The sequence below is a fragment of the Drosophila serrata genome, unplaced genomic scaffold (assembly GCF_035046125.1).
Source record: "Drosophila serrata isolate PLE 108 unplaced genomic scaffold, ASM3504612v1 contig_82, whole genome shotgun sequence".
In the NCBI taxonomy this organism is placed as follows: Eukaryota; Metazoa; Arthropoda; class Insecta; order Diptera; family Drosophilidae; genus Drosophila; species Drosophila serrata.
The window spans coordinates 381871-397786 of NW_028256980.1; the positions used below are offsets into that span (position 1 = coordinate 381871).

The 15916-nt window shown below is 35.0% G+C and overlaps 1 protein-coding gene across 2 annotated transcripts; it reads left to right on the forward strand.

The window, feature by feature from the left end:
* The first annotated feature begins 1450 nt into the window (after positions 1-1450).
* Positions 1451-14920, forward strand: LOC110176881 (putative protein phosphatase CG10417). Of its 2 annotated transcripts, none has more exons than XM_086839824.1 (4): positions 1451-1540; positions 9008-10051; positions 10101-10634; positions 14296-14920. In XM_086839824.1, exons 2-4 carry the CDS (start codon positions 9488-9490, stop codon positions 14638-14640), a joined length of 1443 nt encoding a protein of 480 aa, XP_086695950.1. In that variant the 5' UTR covers positions 1451-1540; positions 9008-9487; the 3' UTR covers positions 14641-14920. The 2 variants fall into 2 exon arrangements, with proteins under 2 accessions (XP_086695950.1, XP_020799057.1); XM_020943398.2 differs by having other exon boundaries at positions 1497-2001.
* The last annotated feature ends 996 nt before the right edge of the window (positions 14921-15916 follow it).

The following is a 15916-nucleotide window of genomic DNA, read 5'->3' on the forward strand; positions in this document are numbered from 1 at the left end:
TGGGACGAGATAGTACAGCTGTTATTTCCTGGACAATCGTATAGGGATAGGCATGACATCATAGCCCGTGTTTTCAGACAAAAGCTCAAGTCACTGATGGATTTCAATGTGAAACATGGAGTTTTTGGATCTGTGCGGTGCTTGATGTATTCAGTAGAATGGCAGAAGAGAGGATTGCCGCATGCGCACATACTGATTTGGCTGAATGATAAAATTACTCCAGACGAAATTGACAATGTGATATGCGCTGAGATTCCACGGGCAGAGGTTGATACAGATTTGCATGCAGTTGTCATCAAGAACATGATCCATGGCCCATGTGGTACCCTCAACCGAAGTTCACCAAGCATGGTAGACGGGAAGTGTTTCCAGCGATATCCTCGAGCATTTACAGCCAACACCGTAACAGGGGCGATGGATATCCTCTGTATGGGAGACGGTCAACTGAAGATGGAGGGACTTCGGCAAATTTAAACATGAGAATTGGTGATATTGAGATAGACAATCGTTGGGTGGTTCCATACTCACCACTATTGTCAAAATCATACAAAGCGCACATCAACGTAGAATATTGCAATTCCGTGAAATCGATTAAATATATCTGCAAGTACGTGAATAAAGGCAGCGATATGGCAGTTTTTGGTGTTCAGGCAGAAAATGGGGACAGCAATGCAGTACGAGTTGTCGATGAAATATCTCAATACCAGGCTGGAAGATACATAAGCAGCAACGAGGTTGCATGGAGAATTTGTTCACTTGGCAGTCCATTTGGAGAATGGTCAACTTATCTATTTCACAGAAAGAAATGTGCAAGAAAGAGTCCTGAGTCCGCCAGCGACAACTCTGACTGCCTTCTTCACCTTATGCCAGGAAGATGATTTTGCCGGAACATTGATGTATTCAGAAGTGCCCTCTTAACCACAATATGCCACAGAGAAACGTGGCAGGGTACAGCTAGTTTATTTTATAATTTTTATTAATATTTGTAAATTAAGAAGTTAGTATCGATTAAATAAATATTTATGAGTGATTTAAAAATTATTTTATTGATCATTAATTTATTAATTTTTCTCTACAAACAGTCTACTATTGTTACAAATTGTAAAAATTTGTGAGGCAATCGGGTATCCATTTGGGATAAGAATTTTGGATGGCATAAAAACAAAATAGTTAAATAAACCCAGACCCTGACTACCATCAGATAAAAATGTAGCTTGCTGCAAAACTCAATATATATATATAAGAGAAAAGATATATTAATTTCTGGTTTTGCGCTTTCTTGGGTACTTAGATAAGCTTAATATTGCTAATGAACTAAATGTTGGGATCAACAAACTAAACAGTTGTGTCTTTCCTTATAAAGTTTGATTTCCTACATTAGTATGCCGGTAATGATTTTTGATCATAGATTCGGGTAGTTGCTGTACTTAAAAAAGTTTGAGGTCTGGTCAGTTCATATCTAAATGTCGTCAAGTAAGAACAGTATATATCAGTTTAATGTGTGCCATTTAGATTTGTGGTATATTTTTACATCATGTAGGTATGTACATATAATATTTTTTATCGTTTATGAGTGCATATTAATGTGTTTATTTAAAATTTGAATTTTGGATGAGCATTTGTGTCGGGTTTCGCTGAATTTGCTATTTTTATTAAGTGCTTTCTGGACTTTTTTTTTCAAATCTAAGACAATATAAAACGGTCTATTGATTTGTAATTAAATATATAGTAAATAACAAAATAAAAACATCGGAAGTAGCATTGTTATTTCTGGTGCTCAGTTTGTTAAGCATAGATTTTTCGCGTATCAGTCAACAGCATAAAGATAGGCTGTCTTGACTTTTCAACAATTTTTTGGCAAATATTTTGAAGACTGAACTGGTTATAACAATGGGTGCCTACTTGTCCCATCCGAAGACAGATAAAGCGTCTACAGATGAATTCAATGATTTCCTTGCCGTTGGAGCTAGCTCAATGCAAGGTTGGAGAAATAGCCAAGAGGTAAAAAGTAATTTTTTTTACATACTCATCAGAGATCGGCACCGGTGTCTGGCTTGAGCACTACAAGTATACTCGATCAAAATGCGGTGACGGTGCTACTAGCATCTCATAATATGCGGTTGCGGTGTTTTACCACTCCAAAATCTACTCTATATTATAATACGCGGAGTTCTTGTACATTCTTTTTACATATGTATATTCTTTATTTAGTTCTGTAATTCGCATTTTGAAGAATGGACTTACATGTACATACGTTTAATATGTATGTACATATAAGACGACATGAAGTTCTTAATTTGATACTTTTTAAATTAAATATTTTAATTATTCCATTTATTTTAATAAACATTATTTTGCTTTGCTACTTTTTAGATGTACAATTTATCAATTCTAATTATAGTAAAACACCAATGAATTTAAAAAAATTAATCGTTGCCAAATCAGATAGCACCAAAAATGTTGATGTTGTTTTTTACCACACAATTGTGTATAATGATTATGTTCTTGTGCATGTGGCTGCCGCTCACATGAGCAAAAGGTTTTCAAGCACCACCCTACAATACCAAATGTCACCAGTAGGCCAATGTCATCAACAATTCATCAACGTGATTGCAACCTTAACCGAGACGATGCTTGTGGCGGCAATCGTGCCAAACTCAACTTTCGCGCTTTCATTTTCTCTCGATTGATGAAAAAAGATCGAAAAGGCCTGCCATCAGTAAAAACATGTGCATACACTCAACCGCAAATCTCTGCGTACACCCCAAAAAAAAATTTCAAATTCAAATTTTTAAACACAAATTCAGTTAATTATTAACATTTTAGAAAAAATTTTTTTTCTAACATACTCTTTATTAAACTGTCTTCAATGACATATTTTTTTTAGAATTATGAAACAATGCTTTATATTTTATTTTTTATTTTAAACTTAGCACTAAAAAAATTCCCCCGCAAAAGTCTGCGTACAGCTGACGAAAAACTATTTTAACTTAATAATATACTTATTTTAATATCTGGAATGGTATCCATTCCTGTGTACAACCTCCGTAAGGCGTCACGGCATGGAATCCACCAGATTTTTTGGTTCCTCGCCTGTAAATTTGATCCCTTTCTCTGTAATGCAGAGCTCGCAAATAACTGTCGACCGTTTCTCGTTGTCTGCAAATAAGTGTCTTTTCCTATCTTATGTTAGCTTGGCCTTAAATGATAAATGATATTACGTTTTGTGTAGAAACATACAAACAAACGATAAGATTAAATAAAAAGCAAAATATTTTACCACGAACTAAACCTATTTACCTGCACTAAAACTATTAATTGAAATAAAAAAAACAACAAATTAGTCCATAGCGCATATGCGTTCTGTGTGCCAATTTCGAATATGGTAACAATTAATAAAGAGTGCATTGATTTCATTGTTTTGATCGTGATCTTTTATAATTTGGCATTGTGGTTATAATTACTAAATTTATTTTATAATTTTTATTAATATCGGTTATAATCGGTCGACAGTTATTTGCGAGCTCTGCTGTAATGACATCCTTAAGCATTTTTTCGACGTTATTGTATGTTTCCGGATCTTGCACTCTCCCTTAAATGATATATGCTGGGTGGGTGTTTGCGTTTAAATTTTAAATTTTTAAGGAGTTACAAGTAATATACATTCATGTATGTACATACATATGTATGTATTTTATCTGGAAAAACTGGAAAGAATGGTTAAATTGTGTAGTTCCACTTATCGCGTGGGAGAAAGATAGTGGAATTTATGGAAATTAGTGGAACTATAATAAAAACAGTAGAATTATATGGAAAACAGTGGAATTATAGAGGTAACCATGGAATTACATATGTACATACAATGTGTCAAGAAACTGTTTACACACTGAAAATTAATATTATTTTTTGACAATGCGTGCAAATATAACGCTTTTAGTAAGGTTTTAAAATTTTTTTTTTTTTTCAATTGATATCTATTTATTGGATAATTCTTAATGATAATATTAAAAAACATAAACAAGACAATTCAAGATTTAACAAAAAATAACCACATTTTTTACACTGCCAATAAACTCTTTACACAATGTACAAAACTTGCAGCTTAAAGGATATATTTAAAAACTTTAACAATAATTTTATTAAGTACTATTTACAAAGTACTAAACTGGGTGCCCCCCCCCCCCAACATTGTAAATAGTTTTCCGGGATACCCGAAACATGTCGGCCAACTCAGCTACAGATTTTCCAAGTTGGTGGTTAAAATAAACTAACTGGACCACGTCAAAGGTCAATCTAGCTCCAGGCATTTTTATACCCTTGCAGGGTATTATAATTTCAGTCAGAAGTTTGCAACGCAGTGAAGGAGGCACCTCAGACCATATAAAGTACATATATATATTCTTGATCAGGATCAACCGCCGAGTCGATTTAGCCATGTCCGTCTGTCCGTCTGTCCGTTTCTACGCAAACTAGTCTCTCAGTTTTGAAGCTATCTGAATGAAACTTTGCAGTTGGTCTTCTATATACTCTCACTCGTATATATGTCGGAACGGGCCGGATCGGACGACTATATCATTTAGCTGCCATAGGAATTATCGGAAAATTAAAAAAAAAAAATTATAACATTTTTAGTTTTCAAAAGAATTAAATCAAATTTAAGATATAACCATTTCATATTATTCTACAATTTTGTGTAAAATTTTATGAAAATCGGACTACTATATCATATAGCTCCCAATTAATACAATTAAAAATTATAACATTTTCAGTTTTTAACAGATTTTCATCAAATTTGAGGTATAATATATATATATAATATATATATATAACTAGCTATACCCTGCCACGTTTCTCTGTGGCATATTATGGTTAAGAGGGCACTTCTGAATACATCAAGGTTCTGGCAAAATCATCTTCCTGGCATAAGGTGAAGAAGGCAGTCAGAGTTGTCGCTGGCGGATTCAGGACTCTTTCTTGCACATTTCTTTCTGTGAAATAGACACGTTGACCATTCTCCAAATGGACTGCCAAGTGAACTAAAGCTGGATAGCGTTCATGAATGGGGAACGAAAAAATTCTCCATGCAGCCTCGTTGCTGCTTATGTATCTTCCAGCCTGGTATTGAGATATTTCATCGACAACTCGTACTGCATTGTTGTCACCATTTTCTGCCTGAACACCAAAAACTGCCATATCGTTGCCTTTATTCACGTACTTGCAGATATATTTAATCGATTTCACGGAATTGCAATATTCTACGTTGATGTGCGCTTTGTATGATTTTGACAATAGTGGTGAGTATGGAACCACCCAACGATTGTCTAGCTCAATATCACCAATTCTCATGTTTAAATTTGCCGAAGTCCCTCCATCTTCAGTTGACCGTCTCCCATACAGAGGATATCCATCGTCCCCTGTTACGGTGTTGGCTGTAAATGCTCGACGATATCGCTTGGAACACTTCCCGTCTACCATGCATGGTGAACATGGGTTGAGGGTACCACATGGGCCATGGATCATGTTCTTGATGACAACTTCATCCGTATCAACCTCGGCCCGTGGAATCTCAGCACATATAACATCGTCGATTTCATCTGGAGTAATTTTATCATACAGCCAAATCAGTATGTGCGCATGCGGCAATCCTCTCTTGTGTCATTCTACTGAATACATCCAGCACCGCACAGATCCAAAAACTCCATGTTTCACATTGAAATCCATCAGTGACTTGAGCTTTTGTCTGAAAACACGGGCTATGATGTCATGCCTATCCCTATACGATTGTCCAGGAAATAACAGCTGTACTATCTCGTCCCAAGTTGGATTGCATGTGAAGGTGATAAATAAGTCTGGACGGCCGTGGCAACGAACATATGCCATGGCATTTTGAGCATATTCATGCATGTGGCGTGGACTACCTATGTATGAGGATGGCAAAATCGTGAGCTTTCCAACGTTGGTTGTATTACGGTCATTCATCACAGCATCCCGCAAATGTATATATTTATCGGACCGAAGTTTCGTCTGATTCAATCGGAGGAACAGCAAACGTTGTTTCAATTTTTGCATACATATCGACAATGTACTGATGAAACAACTGACGACATTTCAATATATGATTGCAATCGGTCCTCCGAACCATTAACCTGTATGAGTAAAAGTTCATCGCGCTGCACTTTTTATTCGTTTCTACACCATTGACTGGATCTATCATTCCAGAAGATTAGTGGATACTGCAAAGCATCGTAACAACGGTGAGTTTCTGCGACGTTTACCAATCGATCGTTTCGTCGATGGAGAACAATATCTCGAGGTTGAAACTGATCCCCGACTATGACAATTGCCACTTCGTCTATAGTTGGAGCATTATATCTCCTGATATGTTCTCCAGCAGGCGTTTTGTCTGCATGAATGACAATTTTATGGGTATCCGAAGGCATCATATCGATTGCTGTTTTGAATAAACGCACCAAATTGTTCCGTTCGTGAAAAAGCTTCTGTAGCTGCGAAATAATGTGCCTCTTCAGCGTATTTAGGTATTGATTCCATAACGTGCATCTACTTCATTTCCATCATCACCAAGAAGAAGAAATTTGTGTTCGCTGTCTGGGAACGGAAGCAGGGAACCGGCTTTATGATAGATTTGTCCTTTGATTTTAAAAGTTGGCATGAATTGTGCAGTTATAATTTCCGCACCAAATGACGTCATTTGAAAGCAAGAGTTGTATTTCCTAATGTTCGACAGGAAATGCTTCGATTCTGCAGTAGATCCAGCGAATAGAGAGTGCAGAGGCTCTGGTGGTGCTTCAAGTTGAGGCAATTCCACTTTCCCGGAAGCGCAACACAATCCTTTTGGTTCGTTTTTAAATTTGAGAGCCTGACGGTATATGCAGACCTGATGCATTCGTCCAATAACGACATTCGACTCGAGCTGTAATCAATAGTTGGATTATATCTGAATGCAAGACGATTGTATTGCAGGTTTTGATCTTCTGCAAGCTGTAAACGCTCTTCAGCTACCCTTGCCCTGTCGCGTTCATTATTTTGAGAGTGAATCAAATCGATTGCTGCAGAACGCGACTGCCTAACTCTCAATCGTTTTCTCTCAAGCCTATCTGCTCGTCTTTCTCCTGATTCCTCGTTGTGCATCTGCATTGCTTTCAGCCGCTCAGTCTCTCGGATGGAGGCCCGTTCTTCGTCAGTCATATTCGTAATCTTACGTCTTCTGTTTGCTTCTGTATTGCGAGTACGACGACCCAAACTTGACTTTTTGGGTGGCATGACTTCGTTTCTTACTGAACCTGAACAAAAAAAGAAAATTTTTTTCTCCAATTCCTTATTTAAATTTTTTTTGAATGTTTGACAGGAAATGCTTTGATTCAGCTGGCTGCCTGTAAAGGGCGCAGCACTAGGGGCACGGGGAAACGCGAAAAAAGTGATATATTCGCAAATGCAGATAAGCTATCAACATTAAAAGTAGACAATAACCGAGCTGGAACCTCAACGCATGTTGTCTAAAAATTTGGGCTTAAACGGTTCAGAACTTTTCAACTTTCTTTTTTCAATATGTTTTGAATGTTTGACAGGAAATGCTTTGATTCAGCTGGCTGCCTGTACAGGGCGCAGCAGTAGGGGCACGGGGAAACGCTAAAAAAAATTGATATATTTGCAACCGCAGATAAGTTATCAACATCAAAAGTAGACAATAACCGAGCTGGAACCTCAACGCATGTTGTGTAAAAATTTGGGCTTAAACGGTTCAGAACTTTTCAAGTCTATGAAGGATGTAGACACGAACAGAGCATTTTTATATATATAGATCTGTGAATGTAAAGCTGCAAATATAATATGTATAGGTGAATGCAATGAAAGCAGGTATTACTTCTTTGTTTTTCACACAAATACACAAATACATATAATATGTATAGGTGAATGCAATGAAAGCAGGTATTACTTCTTTGTTTTTTACACAAATACATATAATTTATATTGTATGGATTCCTAGTCATAGAAGTTCTATCTGCAAGGGTATATAAACTTCGGCGTGCCGAAGTTAGCTTCCTTTCTTGTTAAAAATTGATATTGTCGCTTTTTGGTGTGTGCTTTGAAGATTTCACAATAATATAAAAAGGATGCATCCATGCGAGCAAAAGCGTAGGTAACAATAAAGTACCGTTTTTTTTATTAAGTATTAAAACAGAATGGAAAACTTAAGTGTGTAAAGAGTTTCTTGACAGTGCCAAAAATGTGTAAACTCATTTGTTGTTGCTTTGAAGCTGTTCCTTTGGTTGTTTTGTTTTTGTTTTTGTTTTTGTACATACTCATTAAAAATAACTTATTTATTATTTGTGCATTCAAAAAAAAAATCAAAAACATTTAAAAAAAGGCGTAATTTTTCCATGCAAAGTCAAAAAATATTTTAAATTGTCAGTGTGTAAACAGTTTCTTGACATACTGTATTAATTAGTTATGCATTCAAAAAAAAATCAAAAACATTTAAAAAAAAGGCGTAAGTCAAAAAATAATTTAAATTTTTAGTGTGTAAACAGTTTCGTGAATAACTGTATATAAAAAACAGTGGAGTTGAGTGTTTTATGTGGGGAAAAACAAAAAGTTAAAATTGAAAATTATAGAATTAACAGCAAATTATGTATATTTTTCAAGTCCAAAAAAAAGCTAAAGACATTTTTCAACCTAAATTGTTGATGAATCATTAATTGTTAATTGTTGATGACAGAAATTGGTATGGACATTCGTCTATGTTTTATCAACAACACCGCCTTGACTGTTGATAAATCGTTCATGAATTACTGAAAAATGGTACAGCAGTGCAGGTAGTGCTCATATTTGGCAACGTTGACGCTTTTGGTGTTTTGAGCGAGTCTACAAAATATGTATGTACATTGTCTGCAGATCTCTGATACATACATACATATATGCATGCATATTAATTTATTATGTCCTGTGAGACTGGTATATTAACTTACCAAACTTTAAAAAATTTCAGGATGCACATAACTCCATTTTGAATTATAACAAAAATACTTCCTTTTTTGCTGTGTATGATGGTCACGGTGGAGCTGAGGTTGCACAGTACTGTGCCGACAAGTTTCCAGAGTTCCTTAAAAACCTAGAATCATATAGAAATGGACATTTTGAAAAGGCTCTCAAAGATGCATTTTTAGGGTTTGACAAAACTCTGCTGGATCCGTCAGTAGTTGCTATCCTAAAAATATTAGCAGGCGAGCATAATTTCGCCGAGGGAGACGCGACTGATTACGATGACGATGCTGAGGAAGATTTAGCCGAGTTGCAGGAGGAGAGTAACTTGCCATTAAACGAAGTTCTAGAAAGGTACAAAGGGCTTCCGTTAACTCATGGTACACTTAATCTAACATCAGAGGGCAGTGTGTCCAAATTGCAATCCCCATATTTACGAGGACGTCGTGCAGCGGCAGTAGCTGCCGAAGCTGTTAATAAGGCTGTAATGGACCCCACAGCGAAACCAGAAGGTTCTTCCACTTCAGCTGCAGCTGCTACCATTGCACCTGCAGTTATCGGTCCGTGCTCTAGTTATTTAGAGAGGGCAATACAGTTATCTGTGGATGAGTCCGCTGTGAGTAGTAGCAGCAAAAGCAATAATGATTCAACTCACTCTGTTATATGCAAAGAATCCAGTGGGAAAAATGCTGACGGCTCCCAGACAAATAAGAATGGGAGTGTTACTTCCTCTAGGGCTAATGCCACTTGTAAAAATAATACAAATAGTATGGAAACTGTTTTATTTGGGTCCAAAGTTTTTGGGAAAGGAAACTTGACCGGCCAATCCAAAGAAATCGATATAACTGGAATTTCATCTACCAGTAAGGAATCTAAAGACTTCTTGAAGAAGTTTGATTGCATCCAGGATGACGATACCTCCACCGATGATGATGTCGATTACAAAGAAAATGACCCAGTCGAGTCTCCAAATATATTAGGTACGGACAGCTCAGATGATGATATTGATGATGAAGTTGAAAACATTGATGGAGACGAGGAAGATGACGAAGTAAGTTATAACATATTATTAAAATCTATACTAACAAGTTTATATGTAGGAAGACGAAATTAGCGACGAAGAGGAAACAGATGAAGATCAAAAAGCCAATGATCATTTTTGCGCCAACATGATTGAGGAACCTGGAAAAGACAGTGGATGCACTGCTGTTGTCTGTTTATTGCACGGTCGCGATCTGTACGTAGCTAATGCAGGCGACTCTCGCTGTGTCATATCCCGAAATGGTCGAGTTATTGAAATGAGTATCGATCACAAACCAGAAGATGATGAAGAGGCCGCGAGAATTATCAAGGCTGGAGGCCGAGTCACACTTGATGGCCGTGTTAATGGCGGCTTAAATTTATCTCGAGCCCTTGGTGACCACGCGTACAAAACAAATATTCAATTGCCAGCTGAGTCACAAATGATATCCGCGTTACCAGACATTAGGAAATTAATAATTACGCCAGAAGATGAATTTATGGTATTGGCCTGTGATGGCATATGGAATTATATGTCTAGTGAAGAAGTTATTAGTTTTGTGCGATTGAGGTTAAAAGAAAAAAATAAGAAATTGTCAATCATTTGTGAAGAGGTAAAGTATTTTTTTATAAATTATTTAAACCATTTTTATATATATTTTGGAGAGCATGTTTTTGTAAGGTGTTCAGAAAAACTGATTAATAATAATAACTTATTTATAAGTATAAAGTTCTTAAAGGAAAAATGGATACTGTAAAATTTTAGCGAGTATTGATTCCAAAAATTTTTTCGTTAATTTTTATTTTTAAATATATTTACTAATTATAACTGAAATGGTATATACTTTTTGGCTTGCAAAGTTTGCTTCTGTTCTTGATTTGTTCAAAAATGATATTCTTGCAGGGCATTAAATTCAAAGATTAAGCCATGTCCGTCTGTTTTTCAATTTCCGCTGAGACTTAATTGAAATTTCCTAGAAAGTATTCATCCCAGTACACCACGAAGCATTTTTTAAGGGATTTTATAAGTCGTGCACCTTAAAATATTCAGGAAAACTAATTCAAAATTTTATTTTATATTTATATGCGGTTCTACACCGCATTTTATTTAATAAGCTCTAGCCCTTCCGCCACACATTTATAAAACTGATCCGTTTTGCACTGTACTAATTTTAATCTTTGGTTTTAGATATGTAAACAAAACGATCGTGCGAATATACTCTGAGAAAAATCGGATAATATTAATTCCTATTAGATGGCAGCAGGGGTTAGTTAAGTTTGAACCATGTTTTCTAAATAAGCCTATTCAAAGAATATTTTTTTTTGTTTTAATATGTACCTTAGAAATACAGCTATGGTCATATACTTGGCACAAATTTTTATACCCTTGCAGGGTATTATAATATCAGTCAGAAGTTTGCAACGCAGTGAAGGAGGCACCTCCGACTATATGAAGTATATATATTCTTGATCAGGATCAACAGCCGAGTCGATCTAGCCATGTCCGTCTGTCCGTTTCTACTCAACTAGTCTCACAGTTTTGAAGCTATCTGAACGAAACTTTGCAGTTAGCTTTCTATATACTCTCACGCGTATATATGTCGGAACGGGCAGGTTCGGACGACTATATCATATAGCTGCCATAGGAATGCTCGGAAAATTTTTACAATTAAAAATTATAACATTTTCAGTTTTCAACTGATTTTCATCAAATTTGAGATATAGTCATTTTATTATACTCTACAATTTTGTGTACAATTTTATTAATATCAGACTACTATATCATATAGCTCCCAAAGGAACTATTCCTTTAGTTTATAAATAATCCTTTTTTCTGTCAAAGTACAAGTTTTTTCCGTACTTATTTAATCTCAACTATAGTGCAAATAACATAAATCAAATAACAAGTGATATAATAATAGCAGAAAGTGTAAAAACTGCGTTTTTAAATAAAAAATAATAATTTTTACTAAAGTGTGCCAATTATGTGACCACCTTAAAACGGCGGTTGATTAATATAACGGGACAATGAATAGTACACCCTAAAGTGTATAAGTCCAGTATATATTTACAGTAAAAATATTTCTTCTAGGAGGCTTACATTTTGTTAAATAAATAAAGAAACAATAAAAAAAACAAGAAAGGAAGCTAACTTCGGCACGCCGAAGTTTATATACCCTTGCAGATAGAAATTCTATGACTAGGAATCCATACCATATAAATTATATATATATTTGTGTTAAAAAACAATGAAGTAATACCTGCTTTCATTTCATTCACCTATACATATTATATTTGCAGCTTTTCATTCACAGATTTGCATTTTTCTTCTACATCAAACGATAGTTTGTATGGCACATATATGATATAGTCGTCCGATATTCATGAAATTTGACACAAAATTTAAGACTTATATAAAATGGCTATACCTCAAATTTGATGAAAATCAGCTGAAAACTAAAAAAGTTATAAATTTAATTGTATTAATTTCTCGATCGTTCCTATGGGAGCTATATGATATAGTAGTCCGATTTTCATAAAATTGTACACAAAATTTTAGAATAATATGAAATGGCTATATTTCAAATTTGATTAAATTCTGTTGAAAACTAAAAATGTTATCGCCACCGCGATTGTCAGTCTTCCGACAACAGCCACCGCCATTCTCATTCCTCTCAAATTTCTCGATCGTTCCTATGGGAGCTATATGATATATTAGTCCGATTTTCATAAAATTTTACACAAAATTGTAGAATAATATGAAATGGCTATATCTCAAATTTGATCAAATTCTGTTGAAAACTAAAAATTTTATAATTTTTTTTGTAAAAATTTTCCGATCATTCCTATGGCAGCTATATGATATAGTCGTCCGATCCGGCCCGTTCCGACATATATACGAGTGAGAGTATATAGAAGGCTAACTACAAAGTTTTATTCAGATAGCTTCAAAACTGAGAGACTAGTTTGCGTAGAAACGGACAGAAGGACAGACGGACAGACGGACATGGCTAGATCGACTCGGCTGTTGATCCTGATCAAGAATATATATATGTACTTTATATGGTCGGAGGTGCCTCCTTCACTGCGTTGTTTTTAACACAAAAATGTATAATTTATATTGTATGGATTCCTAGTCATAGAAGTTCTATCTGCAAGGGTATATAAACTTCGGCGTCCCGAAGTTAGCTTCCTTTCTTATATTTACATAAAGTATTGAGTAAGACTAAAAATGTTCCTAATTACACTCTGGTAGACTTAAGTAAAGAAGATTACAACCCAGTAAAGAATTACATCCAGCCGTTCATCGTTTTCTACTCAAACTAATGTCGGTTTTAATGGTATTTGAAGGAAGCTTTGCAAATTGTCGTTTTCTTTTTATTGTCAAAGCTTGCAAGATTAAACTTTTTATTATGTAGCTGCTACAGATAAGATCGGGAACTAATTACACAGTTTCAGATTTTTAACATATTTTCGTGTACTCTGTTATATGGAAACTTTTAATTATTCAGAAATTTCAACATAAATATTTTAAATCGAATTGCGAGGATATAGGATCGAACGTTTACAACTTTGGTTATATATTATTTTGTATGTTACTTTATATTATTTATTGATTTCATAAGTTTTGAGTCTGCGTTAATAATCTGTATTACAAATTATTGTAGCACTTAGCAATTAACAAATATTTTATGGTTGAAAAATATTTAAACACTTGCAGGATATTATATTTTTAGTTATAAGCTTGCAACGCAGTAAATGAGTCATTTCCTATAATATGTATATTTTTGATCATCAAGAATGATCAGCGTCAATATCCGATTCGATCTAGTCATATCCGTATCTATTTAATATAGTCTGTTTTAAAGTTATTTTAATGAAAGTTTGAATATAGACTTCTACACATTCTCGCTTATATATATATGTCGAAAAGAGCCAGATAGCTGCCAGAGAAATAATAATCATTTGAATAAAAAAATTAATAGTGTAGCTTTGTGAGTTTTCAACATATTTTCAGAAACTTTAACATTTCGATTTTAATTTTATGCAAATCTGATGATTATATAACTGGCATAGAAACCATCAGTTACTGTAGTGAAAAATTCAATTCAATTCAATTCAATTCAATCTAAATCTGTAACTTTAACACTCTAAATATATTATATATGGAATTTGACAAAAATTAAAAACAAGGGTTTAACAACTTAATATTTAAAAAATTAACAATTTATTTTGGAAAGTTACTGATTTGCAAAAAAAAACGTATATTTTTAGCTCTTTGACAACTGTTTAGCGCCAAACACTATGGGTGATGGAACTGGTTGTGACAACATGACTGCCGTGATTGTTCAATTTCAAAAACCGCTACAAGATCTACAAGCTACCATTAACCCAATTGAAACAGAAGATGCAGTAGCCAACAAATACGAGAGCTGTGAAAAGGTTGCAGGTGCAGGTGTCGATCGTTGCGTGCTTAAACGGTGCGTTTCGCCAGATACCGTTCCCGATAGCAATGAAATAGAAAGAAATGCTGTTAAAACGAAACGGCTAAAGATCGAAGAAAACAAAGTGAAAGGAGTTGACCCTACTATCGAAAATCTAAAAGAAGGAAAACGATAGCTTGAAGGGTAGTTATGAAGCTAGAGTTGTTGTTTCCTCGTAATATTTATCGTTTAGTGTAAACCGCATTTTAATCGTACTACTTAAGATCTGAGTACATTATAAAAAACCATACCATATAAAAATTTTGACACATATTTAGAATATATGCAAAGCTCATTGCTTAAGGTAGTATTTTCATTATTAAACAGCTACTTAACAATAAAAATAAAATACATACATTAATACAAACATACGATTTAATACACAATATATAAAATAAAAATATACTAAAACCTCACTAAAACAATTTTTCTAACACACAGTAAAATAATAAATTTTAATCAAATTAATTTTTAGGGTATTAGAGATTTGGGTCAAAGAGTCGGGGATTATTGGACTTTGATGCACTACGGTCAGTACACTCGAGTGGCCTTTTGCGACACCAAGAAAAAGTAGAAACAGAAAACGAGGAAATACTTGTATGCACACTACGTCTTACGTCCCTTAGCCATAATATTTAACGTCAGTAAACATTTTCTTTAATCTTAATAGTTCTATACAAATTTAACTTAATGGATTTGAACTTCTTCCGAATATTTCTAATTTCTTAATGTACAACACCTAAGATGGCTTCAAGTGCACGTCGGCCTCAATCAATGACCACGGCGTTATCTAAACTTATAGTAATAGTATCTAAAATTGACCTCTCTATTTTGGTAAATTCGGTTTCAAAGTACGGGCGCTAGCATCAATCATCCAATTATCTTAGCTTTAGTAGGCACTAGAATCAAGCGTTACTTTATATTTTTACATCAATCTCTTGAGAAACGCGAATGGAAATTCATGAACTTGGTTTGGTGACTCACTGCATTTTTTTCCCCACGACGAATATCGATCTTCTGAAAGATTTTATCTGTAAAGAAAGAGTGAGGTATTCTTTCGGCAAAGAAGGAAAATCCACCAGCATCTCTCTCAAGAGCGATAGCACCCGCTTAGTTCCAATTCTGCCTATTCTATCAATTGGCTCTCTTTAACTTATCCTAACTATGAAAATATTTAAGGCTAAGCTTATCAAGAGGGTTTACAGGCTAGGTAGAAATGGCTATTCAGCCGAATTAAGTTTATCGAGAGTTCACCGAGCCGGAGGCACATCCTCCCAATTGGCAATGCGCGCGCCCTAGTACATGAAGAATCCCTCGACGAAGCGTCCGACGCCTTTGATGCTCAGCTCGAACTTAGATCTCCATTAGGTCTTCACCAACAGAGGTGTTTCTCTAAAACAACTCGTTCGCCT

Bases quoted from the DNA above. Each gene is read 5' to 3' on its own strand.
- LOC110176881 (XM_020943398.2), top strand. From the start codon at position 1,891: ATGGGTGCCTACTTGTCCCATCCGAAGACAGATAAAGCGTCTACAGAT. The intron at 10,052-10,100 runs GTAAGTTATAAC...GTTTATATGTAG, and splicing joins GAGACGAGGAAGATGACGAA to GAAGACGAAATTAGCGACGA. The intron at 10,635-14,295 runs GTAAAGTATTTT...GTATATTTTTAG, and splicing joins TGTCAATCATTTGTGAAGAG to CTCTTTGACAACTGTTTAGC.